The following is a 13,449-nucleotide window of genomic DNA, read 5'->3' as shown; positions in this document are numbered from 1 at the left end:
ATATTATTGGCCCATTTGATTTTGTTTCTGACAAGTAGAATTATCTAGGGAGCATCGTGTTCTCTTGCAGTTGTTTGCTCTCTTTCTTCAGGTTTGATTACTATAGCTCCTAATATTTCCACAGTACTTCCATCTTCACTAACCTCGATCCAGTCTTCATATTGTTGTAGAGTCACTTTTCTAAAAAGGAGTTCTTGGTCTGAATACCAATAATAGAACTCTTATGATGCCAACTCTGTAAGCAGCATATTTTTCATGGATTATTTTATTTAATCCATGCATCGACTCTATGAGGAAGGAACTGTTAATCACTTTTTATGCATGAGGAAACAGAATTTTCAGGGTCACGGGTTAAGAAATAGTGGAACCTGGGATTCAAAACCCAAAACTATTGGACCGTGGAGTCCTCATGTCACTCCATTGCTCTAATTGTCAGGACCCCCTACGTTGTTTCAGGCAGTGGAAACAGGCTAAGTGAGTAGCAGAGGGTCCTCAATGTATCATGTGTGTTGGCATAACATGTAATAGCCAGTCACCAGGTTTGTCTGGAGCAGTGGTCAGGGACTTTTTCTGCTTATTGGAGTCGCCTAAAGAGCTTTTAAAATATGATGCCTAATCTGATCCTCCCAGACCAGCTGAAACAGAATCTCTGGGAATGGGGTCCACGTGGGTACTTTTAAATGCTTCCTAGATGGTTCTACTTTACAGCCAGGGTTGAGAACCATTGATTCCAGAATATGGAATGTATGTTGTGGGAGGTCAGGGAGGGGAAATAATGTTGGAAAAGTAGGCTTATTTGACATTTGTCTGCTGGATGTTTCTGAAGCCATATTTTGTGTCCTGCCAATCATTAAGCATATAAAAATCACAAAGACAGCTGTGTTCAAGTACAGTGTATCAACCAAATTGGAAAGGAGAACAAAATGCATCTGATAACATGCTATTAAATACTTTGGTGTTGAACCCAGGCACTTGCTTGGCACCCTTGGTCCTTGGATGGATAACAGGAAGGTGGTAGGACCACAGGTTTGGGTCTAGGTGCTACACTGTTATCTCAGTCATGCCTGAGTGTTTACAATATGAAATATACATTTAATTGTAACTAACTTTCCTTTTATTTTTTTCTTTATTGCATGTAGGGCATTATACCCTCCCCCCATGTGTATAGATTGGTTATTTAAGAATATCTTTTTAGAATAATGTTGTGAATATAAAAATATTTCTTATGAAAGGAGATATTAAATCTGATAGTATTGATAGCCACTGATTTAAAATAAAAGATTCAGTAGAAAGTGGTGTTAATAATAATTTTTATAATAATTGTTTTTAAAATAATTCAATGGGATGTCTCTTAAAAATTTCCCTATGGTATAGGGATTTCATTTGACAGTATGTGTGAATAGCCTGATCATTTTTACTTTGGGACATATTAAATCTATATGGAAGCTATTTTTTTTAATATCTTTTTATTCATTCCCCCCCCCCCCCCCCCCCCCCGAGAAACATCAATGTACATCAGTTGGTTGCCTCCTCTACCCACTCTGACCAGGGATCTACCAGGGAACAGTCCGCAACCTGGTCTGTGCGCTGACTGGAAATCAAACCAGCAGCCTTTTGGTGCATGGGACAATGATCAACCAACTGAGCCACCCACACAAGAGCGATATGGGAGCTATTCTTATTAATAAGTGCTTTCTACGCACATTCCTTACATTCTCATTTATTCATCACAACAACCTTATCGAGATAGTTGATATCGTTATTTTACTAAGAGAATATAGTATGGCTTGTGGTGGTTTAAGCTAAAACACAGGTTGTCCAACTCTGACTTCCAAAGTCCATCCTTTAAAACAATCACATGAAAGTCTAGCCAATACTATTTTGGGCTTCAAAAAGAAAACTTTCTGAGTCAAGATATAAGAATTGGGTACAATTGTGTTGCAAGGGGGGCCAGTATTTAAGATACCTTGAGTTTGTTTGCTTTTTAAGAACTATATGGTATTTGGTCATCAGATTTGTTAACAAGGTTGGTAAAGCTATCTAAATCTAAGTGTTAATTTCTTTCATATTTATAGTAGAATTTTGCTAAGCACCCCAGTTGGTGATTACTTATGATGTGTTTTTTGGTTGTTGTGATTTTAATGTGAAAGTATGACTAAGTAAAACATTCTAGAATTTATCCTGAGAGAAATTTTTTAAAATTATATTTTTAAACTCTTACCTAAGCATATGTTTTTATTGATCTTAGACAGATTGGTTTTAGACAGAGAGGGAAGGAGAGAGAGAGAAAAAAAAAAATAATGTGAGTACTGATTGGAAGCTTCCTGTACCATCAACCAGGGATCTATCAGGGAACAAACCTACAACCTGGGTATGTGCCCCGCCTGGGAATTGAACCTGTGGCCCTTTGGTGCACAGGACAGTGCTCCAACCAACTCGGTCATACTAGCCAGGGCTATTTTGGTAGAAAAGTTTTACTCAAGAAATAAAGGCACTTTAAGGATATGCTAATTGCTAGTCTTCTTTGGGAGGGGGTATTCAGCATTTCCAAAGATTTGTAGCAGTGATTTTCAAATTGGAATACTGTCAGAGGCACACTGTTGTGCCACAAGAATTTTTAAAGCATGGAATACCTGGCTATTTAGAAGAGTCAGGGGCACTGAGATCTTTCCCCTTAGATTGTCAAATGAAAATATAGCAACCAATGCAACATAACTGTTCAGTGTGAATGTATCAAAATTATACCTTATTTTCTTTTTGTCATATTGGCAAAAAATATGTATTTTTTTGGTGTGCCATGGAAGTTAGAAGTTAGTTTATATGTGCCATGAGATAAAAAGGGTTGAAAATCGCTGATTTATATAGCATTATGACTAATAAGACTTAAAAAAAAAAGACTAATAAGACTTCATTTAATTTTTTTGTGTTTCTCTTACTGAAATAAAGTGGGCTTGATATGTATCATTGCTATAAGTAATGTTAAGTTTTTTAAATCAAGCACACTGTAGATCATGAAAATAATCATTTAAGAAATATGCCAAGCTTTTTAGATGTAATCTTTTGTATACTCAGAGGAAAATCTTGTTCTCTGTTAAATGCTTTGGCATTATAAGTCTTATAAAAAAATGTTTTAGTGCCTTTATGGCACTCCAAGAGTAGTGATAGCTACCTAATGGGTTGATTATTCTAGATTTAAAATGATTACTGTGTCCTCATTGTGCCTATGTAATCTCTTTTTTTTCTGAATTCAGTACATTTAAAGTTGAAGTTTGCTGCTAAAGATGGCAGACCCAGATGTCCTCACCGAGGTTCCTGCATCATTGAAGAGGTTAGCCAAGTATGTGATCCGGGGTTTCTATGGCATTGAGCATGCTTTGGCCTTGGACATCTTGATCCGGAACCCTTGTGTGAAAGAGGAGGATATGTTGGAGCTGCTCAAGTTTGATCGGAAGCAACTTCGTTCAGTTTTGAATAATTTAAAGGGAGACAAGTTCATCAAATGCAGAATGAGAGTAGAGACTGCTGCAGATGGGAAAACCACTCGCCATAACTACTACTTTATCAATTATCGTACTCTTGTTAACGTGGTTAAATATAAATTGGACCACATGAGAAGGAGGATTGAAACTGATGAGAGAGATTCCACCAACCGGGCTTCCTTCAAATGTCCTGTTTGTTCTAATACTTTTACAGATTTAGAAGCTAATCAGCTCTTTGATCCCATGACAGGTGAGACTTTTCCAGCTTATGAATCTTTAAAGTAACTTTTAAAAATAAAATATGTATTCTTTTTCTTGAATTGATTTATCTAATTTTTAAACCAATCATATATCTATATTAATAAAAGGGCAATATGCTAATTAGACCAGACATCTTTCAGACATCTTTCCGGACAAAGCCACGGTGGCAGGGGCTGAGGGAGAGGCACTTGGGGTGATCAGGCCAGCAGGGGAGGGCAGTTAGAGGTGGTCAGGCCAGCAGGCAGAGGTGGTTAGGGGCAATCAGGCAGGCAGGCAAGCAAGCAAGCAAGTGGTTAGAAGCCAGTGGTCCCAGATTGTGAAAGGGATCCTGGATTGAAGAGGGTGCAGGCCAGGCTGAGGGACCTTCCCTCCCATGCATGAATTGCATGCACCGGGCCTCTGGTATGATTATAAAAGTGAGTGGATTGGTTTTAATCACTATGTGGTCTGTCTTAGTCTTACTGCCCTGCTTGACTGTTATTCTTTTAGAAACTCTTGTAAAGCCTTTCTCCTTCACAAAGGAGTGTACTCTTCCACCCATGGCCATCCTACCTCTGTTCCCACCTCCACCTCTTATTTATAGGTACAGCTCAATCTGAAAGGTTGACTTCTCTATCACTTGAAGACTATTCTGACAGTTCCACTTTTGACCTCTTCATTCAGTAAATATTTGAGCACCTATTTATGCCAGTCACTGACAGACAGTCACAGTACAGTGCATATAAATGCTATGTTAGTGGAAGTGTGAAGTGCTATCAGGAGTATATAATAGGGCTTCTAATTGGAATAGCGTCTGAAAGAGTGTAAGTAACAGCTGAGACTTAAAAGATAAGAGTCAGCAAGATGCAATAAGCAGGGCATTCTTTCCTTCAAATGGATGGATATTTAATCTCTTAGGCATTAGTCAGTGGAAGAAAACTGTCAACAGATATTTAATATGCTTCATTTAAATACTTTAGTTAAGGATCTTTTTAATTATCCAGAATTTACAAAACACATTTTCAAAAAGTGCAGTATGTCTAGCATTAACATGAAAAACTTTAAAGTGCTGGGTTGTATAGTTATTTTGTCTTATCATTTGTAAACAGGTAAAGACACTATAGTTTTGCTAATTACTCAGTGGACAGTTTGGTCTTACTTTCAAGATGTAAAAATAAATGGAAGAGTCAATGCTGTTAAGTTAGATTATCCCTTTGTTATGGCTGAATTCAGGACTATAGGTGACTTTAAAAAAATTCCTACCCCTAACTGGTTTGGCTCAGTGGATAGAGCGTAGGCCTGTGGGACTGAAGGGTCCCAGGTTCAATTCTGGTCAAGGGCATGTATCTTGGTTGCAGGCACATCCCCAGTAGGGGGTGTGCAGGAGGCAACTATTCTAGGTCTCTCTCTCATCAATGTTTCTAACTCTCTATTCCTCTTCCTTCCTCTCTGTAAAAAATCAATAAAATATGTATTTTTAAAAAAAATCTTAGATCTGCCTTTGAAAAAACGACCAAAAATGTAATTTAAACTTTTACATGTGAAATTTTTATTGTAAAAAAATTACAGATTTGTCTGGCTGGCTTGGCCCAGTGGTTGAGCATCAACCCAAGAACCAGGATATCATGGTTCCATTCCCAGTCAGGGCACATGCCTGGGTTCTGGGCTCGATGCCCAGTAAGGGGACAAGCAGGAGGCAGCCAATCAATGATTCTCTCTCATCATTGATGTTTCTATCTCTCCCTCTCCTTTCTGAAATCAATAAAAATATATTTTTAAAAAATTACAGATTTTTGTGCATGTTTAATTTTCTATTTTTTGTACATGTTACATATTGTACACTTAATTTTTTTAAATGAGAAATAATCCAATATCAGTTAAGATTTTAACAAAAAGAGCTAGCTTAGGACTTAATCCCCCCTTACTTATATGAAGCAGTCATTTTGGATGGAAAGTCATTTAAAGAATTCTCATTTGTGTTAAATGTTTTTTTTGACTGAATCTTTTTACCTTGAACCGGCTTCACTAGGAGGCTCTTAGTTATAAGAAAATCTAACCATCCTGAGTTTTAAGGATTGTTTGAGTGTGCTATAGAGGAAGTTGTTGAATATATCTGGAGCGCTTTCAAAATAAATTAGGGAAATCTTGTGTTTTTTGCTATTCACACTAACAGATTTTATTTATTTATTTATTTATTTATTTATTTATTTATTTATTTTCCTCACCCAAGGATATGTTTTCATTGATTCTTTCTTTCTTTCTTTCTTTCTTTCTTTCTTTCTTTCTTTCTTTCTTTCTTTTTTTTTTGCAGAGGGTGGGGTAGGAGGAGGAGAGAGAGAAACATTAATGTGAGGGAAAAACATATGCAGGAATCAAACTTGTAACCCCTTTGGTGTATAGGACAATGCTCCAACCAACTGAGCCAATAGGCTAGGCAGGCCAATTCTACCCGATTTCTTAAAGGAACTCTGGGTTTTGGTTTTGTGATTCCATGCAGATGTTGATGTTACAGTTAGTGGTCATCTTCATCACCCTTGACTGCAGCAGAAGGTGTTATCCAGTCCCTCAAAGATGGTAACCTAATGTGCTTCTACTATATTTATTCATCATTTATTTTTATTAAGCTTTCTAAAGGAAATTACTCCAGTATTTATATTAGTATTTAGGAGATTGATCTGTGATGCTCTTTGAATTTCACTAAGGTTAGTGTCTGAATGAAGGTAATTGTAATCAAACCGGTTAGGCCCTTGGTTGGCAAATTGCGGCTCGGGAGCCACATACAGCTCTTTGGCTTCTTGAGTGTGGCTCTTCCACAAAATACCATGGCCTGGGCCAGTCTATTTTGAAGAAGTGGCATTAGAAGAAGTTTAAGTTTAAAAAATTTGGCTCTCAAAAGAAATTTCAATCATTGTACTGTTGATATTTGGCTCTGTTGACTAATGAGTTTGCTGACTCTGGGCTAGGCTGAACAAAGACTTTTTAATATGAAGGCTATGGTCAGCATGAAGGTGGAAAGAAGGGGTTCAAGGAAAGTAAGAATAAATCATTTTATCTTGGTATCAGTTGGGGGAGGGTGCCCTGGGAATGTACTCGCCTTTTGGCTTTTCATTTGGACCTTCCTTTAAGGAGAGAATGTGCTGACTGGGTGATATTAGGACCCAGTCTGCTTGTCAGTTTTTCACTGTTAACTTGATACCCTTCTATGTTCTATACATTCCCTTTAGAAACATTCGTCTTTTTTTCCCTTCCTAATTTGCTCAGAATTCATTCCCTTCACACTCATTTTGAAGAAGATGGGAAATAAACATTTGGGTATATGTATCAGAGTAGAAACAGTGGGAGTGAGGCTTTTTCTGCTGTAATGTTGTAATATTTATATTCTGTTTAAGTTGATAGATTACAGTTTTCATTCTAAGCCCAGTTTTATACAAAGCTATTCTATTTCTTGGTTGCCGTTGGAGACTGAGGATGTTTCTGACCAAATGATGGGATTTCTGATGAGCTATCTTCATTCCCATCTCAACAGTTATTAGGTTGCACTGTTATCAAATAGGGGGTATTCAGGAATTAGATTTGAAGCCTTCTAGACACTTGACTGCTTCTCTGATTTAAAGTTTTGAACTCAATTGTACTCAATTTGAACTCAATTTAGTGAGCTCTCTCTGACTCACTAAAGGGTGGTGACTCCTAAATGAGCACCTGGAAATTCTGAGTCCAACAAGAATTATTTTATTAAGGCTAATTCACACATAAACTAGAGATCTTCCTACTTCAATTTACAGCTTTTGCCTACCTCATCTCTCTTTTCTCTAAGAATTGTAGGTTCTCTTCATCCTTTCCATTTTGGTATTCTTGGGTTGAACTCTCTCCAAATGTTTGATGGTTGTATGTGTGAGGTAATAGAAAATATATATATATTGGTCTCTGCCCAGTTCCTTGGACAGATGTCTTAAAACCCTTGTAATTTCTTAAGTGATAAGAATACTAGGAGCATCTTTTGTGCTGTTTGGTCTTTAACACTCTCCCGCCTCCTCCCCCGACCCCTCCTCGACACATACACACCCTTGGTCCTGATACAGGGCACCTGAAAAGAAATCTGTCATTTCATGGGTGATAAGAATGCCTTTGTCCTAATGAGGCAACTCTGGTGGGCTCCTAGATGAGAAGCTTGGAATTTTCAGCCCCATTCCCCCTTCTCTTGAGAGAGGAGAAGGGCTGAAAATAGAGTTAATAATTCATTATGCCTACGCAATGAAGCCTCCATAAAATTCCCCAAGTATGAGGTCTGGAGAGCTGGTGGACACATGGAGGTGCTGGGAATGTGGCATGCCTTGTCAGGGCATGGATGCTCCAAGCCCCATCCCACATACCTTGCCCTACACAGCTCTTCCATCTAGATATTCATCTGTGTGCTTTATTATATTCTTTAATAAACTGGTAAACATGGGTGTTTCACTGCATTCTGGAACTGCTTTAGCAACTTATTTGAACCCAAGGAGGGGGGGAAGGGAGGGGTCATTGGAACCTCTGGCCTATAGCCAGTTGGTCAGAAGCAACAGGTTTCTAAAGTGGAGGCATGGGAGCAGACTTGTGGGACTGAGCCCTGAACCTGTAGAATGTGATGCTGTCTCTAGGTAGACAGTGTCAGAATTGAGTTGATTGGTAAGACACACAGCTGGTATTATAGAGAATTGCATGGTGTGGGGTAAAACCTTCACACACTGGTGACCAGAAGTATCAGAAGTGAAATGTTATATGCGAGTAGCAAAGGAAACACATAGGGAAGAAACACCAATAGAGAAGAACTGGGACTTGAGGTTTTTCCATTATAATATGTACAGATACTTCATGAAAATGGAATTGCCTTGCCTTTGCTCACTAGCCCTTGATTTCAGAAACTTAATGAGGCAAAATAGCGGTTTTACTTCCAATATTTATTTGAAATATTGGAGATTTATGTAATCAAAACAAAGAGCATGGTACGAAATTCCTCAAATCAGCAAAGTAAAATCTTGTGGTTCATAAATGCATATTTTTAGCTCTAGAAGCTTTCTCACCGTGGAAAAATTAATATTTCAACTTTTGCAATCTCAGCCATGGGTAATTTAGTTAATGGCCCTTCTAAGTTAAATTCAGCAACATGCTTCTCCCAAAGGGAAGAGGAAATTCTATTCTCTTTTTAAATTTTAAGGCTAGATGATATGGAAACAGGTTTATATTTTTCCTTCTTAATTTAAAAATTAAGCAGCCATAAGGCCAGGGATAATTTTGAAGAGAAAATATTACCCATAAAACCACTAGCTTTTGCATATTACTTATAACTATAGTAACAGCCAAAAATAGTTTGTGATCTCTTGGTTCCTTAATGTACCAAACTCATTTCTATCTAATGTTCAAAAAGTGTTTTAATAGATGTAATTCTACCCTGTCCCCCATTTTACTTTCTACACATTTTCAGCACTTTGTTTCTATTTTTTCTTAGGGTAGATACCATTTTATTCCTATAAAAGTTTTTTTAAGAATTCTCAGCAGTGGGAATATAGTTTTATAGCTTCTGGAAAACAGCTGTGCTCACCTCTATACCACCAACGCAACTTTATTTTTTTTATTTTTTTATTTTTTTTAAATGGCTTCAGCACCCAAGAACCGAGAGTCAGGGTTTATTTTTATCTTTATTTAGTATATTTTATTGATTCTCCACAGAGAGGAAGGGAGAGGGACAGAGAGTCAGAAACATCCATGAGAGAGAAACATCAGTCAGCTGCCTTCTGCACACCCCACTAGGGATGTGCCTGCAACCAAGATACATGCCCTTGACTGGAATCAAACCCAAGACCCCTGAGTCCATAGGCCTACGCTCTATCCATTGAGCCAAACTGGCTAGGGCCCACCAACGCAACTTTAATTTCATAGCTTCTGAAAAGGCATGTATGGCACTGTTTATTGTGAATGGGATTAAATTATTAGGTGTTTGAATTAGAAACAGTTGGGGAGTTCCTATTACCTATAGATCTGGGAGTCCCATTTTAAAACTAAGTGTTTTTTTTTTTTTTTCATGGCAGAGAACTAGGGCATATTAGTAAGGAATTATTTTTGTTGTTTTGTTTTGTTTTTAATCCTCACCTGAGGACATTTTCCCATTGATTTTAGAGAGAGGGAGAGACAGAGAAACATTGATGTGAAAGAAACACATCTATTGGTTGTCTCCTGCATGTGTACCCAGAGCCTGGGCTGGGAAGGAGCTTGCAACTAAGGTAAGTGCCCATGGTCAGAATTGAACCCAGGACCCTTTGGTCTCAAGGCTGGCACTGTAAGGGAATCCCATTTTAAATAAACTTAAAAATAAATTAAATTTTAAAAAAGGAAATCTTATAAGTATCCTATGTAATAAAGAGGGGATATGCTAATTGACCATCACTCCATCACAAAGATGGCTGCACTCACAGCTGAGGCCAAGTTCCCATAAGGAACCTTAATGAGCAATCAGAAGGGGACTGAGGCTACACCCTCCCCCACCCTCATGGGGCTTGACAGGGGATCTTCGGCTGTGCCCTACACCTGGCAGGTTTTGACAGGAGACCTCAAGGTGTGCTTCCCGTCCTGGTGCTGGGCTAGGGGACCTCAGGCCGCTCCCCCTGCCCCAGCACCAGGTCAGGGGACTTCAGGCTCCACCTGGTGGGGCTTGACAGGGGACCTCATGGTGCACCCCCAGTGCTGGGTCGGGGGAAGTCAGGCCACACCTCTGCCCAGGGGGTTTGATGGGGGACCTGAGGCTGTGCCCTCCCTCCCACCCCCTGCCTGGTGGGGCTTGACAGGGGATCTCAAACTGTGTACCCTACCTGGTGGGGCTTGATGGAGGACCTCAAGGTACGCCCCCCACCCTGGTCTGGGGTGGGGAACCTCAGGCCATAGCTCCCGTCCTGGTGCCGGCCAGGGGACATTATACTGCTTCCCATGTCCAGCAGGGCTTTGACAAGGATGGGACTGGCTGGGTCTAGATCTAGCCCCATGGTTTGCAAACTGCAGCTAGAAAGCCACATACGGCCCCTTGAGTGTGGCTCTTCCACAAAATACCATGGCCTGGGCCAGTCTATTTTGAAGAAGTGGCATTAGAATAAGTTTAAGTTTAAAAAATTTGGCTCTCAAAGGAAATTTCAATCATTGTCCTGTTGATGTTTGGCTCTGTTGACTAATGAGTTTGCCGACCACTGCTCTAGCCCAATGTGGGGGCAGGCTGGGTCTGGGTCTCACACGATTTTGAGGTGCATGTGGTTAGGTGGGGATTAGACTCTAGGTCCCGTGGTGCACCCCAAACTCTGATAGGAGGAAGGTTTTCATATACATTTTTCCATTTTTCTTTAATCTTTGACACTTTATTATAGAGAAAGAGCAAATAGCAATATTAAATCATTTCCTCTAATTAACCCCCTTTTATTGTGCACTAATGTTGTGCGCTGGGTCACTAGTATTTAATAAAATCTTAGTAATAAGAATTCAGAGATTATTTTATCTAATTCAGCTCATCAAATTGTGTGTAGGTGGACATACACATCCCTATGTTGCACTCTAGGGTTTGTAGCACTCTTATAAGTAATAAATAAACCTAGGGCTATATAAATTTCTAGGATGTTTTAGATTGAATATTAGGGAAGAATAGTATAGCTTTTGTGGAAATTCAGCTTGTTTTGTGTGATTCCATGAAAATGACTTAGAGACAGACAGATTTTAGAATTAGTGTAAAAGAAGTCTTTAATAACTAACTCTTAAATAAGTCTTAAAAATAGCCAATAATGGGATTTTAGTGGTTACGGTAGTTCTGAGTCACTTGGAATATTAAAGTAAATTTCATATATGCTTGGGACTAGAGGCCCAGTGTACGAAATGCATGCACAGGGGGGCGCGGGGGCAGGGGTTGTCCCCTCAACCCAGCCTGCACCTCTTCAATCTGGGATCCCTCTCACAATCCAGGACTGCTGGCTCCTAATTACTCACCTGCCTGCCTGCCTGGTCATCCCTAACTGCACCCCCCCACCCCTGCTGTCCTGGTTGCCCCTAACTGCCCCCTGCTGCCAGTCAGGTTGCTCCCAAATGCCTCCTCCCTGTCAGCCTGGTTGCTCCTAACAGCCCCCCCAACTGGCCTGGTCACCCCTAACTGCCCCCCCCCACCCCCCATTGGCATGGTTGCCCCCAACTATCCCCCCCTCCCTGCTGGCCTGGTCACCCCTAACTGCCCTCCCTGCCAGCCTGGTTGCCCTCACTGCCACCCTCTCTACTCCCCCCTCCCCCCCACTGGCCTGGTTGCCCTTCACTGCCCCCCCCTGCCAGCCTAATCGCCATCAGTTGCCTCCCTTGCGGGCCTAGGTGGCCCCAACTGTATTCCCCCCCACTCCCTGCCAGCCTGGTCACTCCCAACTACCCCCTCTCCCCCCCCCCCCCCCCCCCCCGCCCTGCCGGCCTGGTTACCTCTTACTGCCCTCCCTGCCAGCCTGGTCGCCTCCAATTGCCCTCCTCCCCCCCCCCCCCCCCTCCCCACTGACCTGGTTTCCCCATGCAGCCTGCTTATTCAGTAGTTTGGTCATCCCTTGGACTGGCCCTGGGGTGGCTGGGCAGCCAACATCTGAGACTTGCCTGTGCTTTGGACTGACCCTGGGCGGCTGGGGGGCTCCCTATGCAGGCTGTGGAATGGCTGGATCCGCCTGGGGGCGGACCCAGCGTGCCATGCACCTGCTGCCCCGGTGGGGCTGAGGGGACTGGCGCCACTCTAATGTGGCTGTGGGTGCTGCCATCTTTGAGGGAATGGCAGTCAATTAGCACATTTCCTCCTTAAGGGCTGTGGGCACCGCCATCTTTGTGAGAATGTGATGGTCAATTAGCATATTCCCTCTTTATTAGATAGGATATTCATGTATTTGGGGTTAAATCATGAATCTCTCTTCTTGCCTTGTGACTGCAGGCAAAGCTTTTTGGTTTATAGACAGATCAGTTTTCTGATTAAAATTCCTCTTCAATTTTTATACATCAGGTTACTTTTTCTTGTCTTCATCTCTTTCTATTTAGAACAAGAGATGTCTTATAAAAGCAGTGTTTTCAGTTCCTAAAATGCTAAAAACACAAACAAATACAGAAAGAAATCTTTCTAGGATTATTTCGCTCAATTTCCGAGTTGGAATCTTGCTCAGGATGTGCTAATTAGAAAATGACACCAGAAAGCTCAGAGGTGTAGATTTGAGGGGGAGGAGGTAACCATTAGAACAGGTTAAAAAATAAAAGCAAATATGGAAATAAAGTAAGGAACAAGTTCAACATTCTCCCTCTCGCACCCCCCACCCCCCAAAAAAAACAAAAAAACAAAACACAATAACAACCTCTTTAGGTCTAATTTTATTATTATTTAATTATTGTGTTTGATCTTGAAGATTTGAGAGCTTTTAAAAAGTCATTTGTGTTTTCTTTTTTGTAATTTGATGCTGATTATATAGGAGCTAATTTATTTGTAAATAGTTGATCCTGGCATTCAATTTTCTATTTTCTGTTGAGTACGTATTGTCTTTCAACTAGTCATATCAAAACCACAGACTTTTTGCCTGCTCACTGCATGTTGAAATGAATTTGATTTAGGCCAAATATGTAGAATTTATTGTTAGTTTTACTATTTACACAAGTACCATACTTCAGAATGTTGTTTTCCCTTCCAAGCATAATACAGTTTCCCTTTTTATAAGAGTTACAG

General features: G+C 40.4%; 1 protein-coding gene across 2 annotated transcripts in view; it reads left to right on the top strand.

Annotated features, from left to right (window-relative positions):
* GTF2E1 (general transcription factor IIE subunit 1) overlaps positions 1-13,449 on the top strand; it is a 46,597-nt gene that overhangs the window by 2,204 nt on the left and 30,944 nt on the right. For both annotated transcript variants that reach the window (XR_014793879.1, XM_084871686.1), the window contains exon 2: positions 3,252-3,729. Coding sequence is in view for 1 of the 2 variants with exons in the window: in XM_084871686.1 (XP_084727812.1) it covers positions 3,282-3,729 (448 nt within the window). In the remaining variant the exon portion in view is untranslated. The remainder of the gene's footprint in view (positions 1-3,251; positions 3,730-13,449) is intronic.

The sequence above is a fragment of the Pipistrellus hanaki genome, assembly GCF_964339955.1.
Source record: "Pipistrellus hanaki genome assembly, chromosome: 2".
In the NCBI taxonomy this organism is placed as follows: Eukaryota; Metazoa; Chordata; class Mammalia; order Chiroptera; family Vespertilionidae; genus Pipistrellus; species Pipistrellus hanaki.
This window is presented reverse-complemented; position numbering and strand designations above follow the sequence as displayed.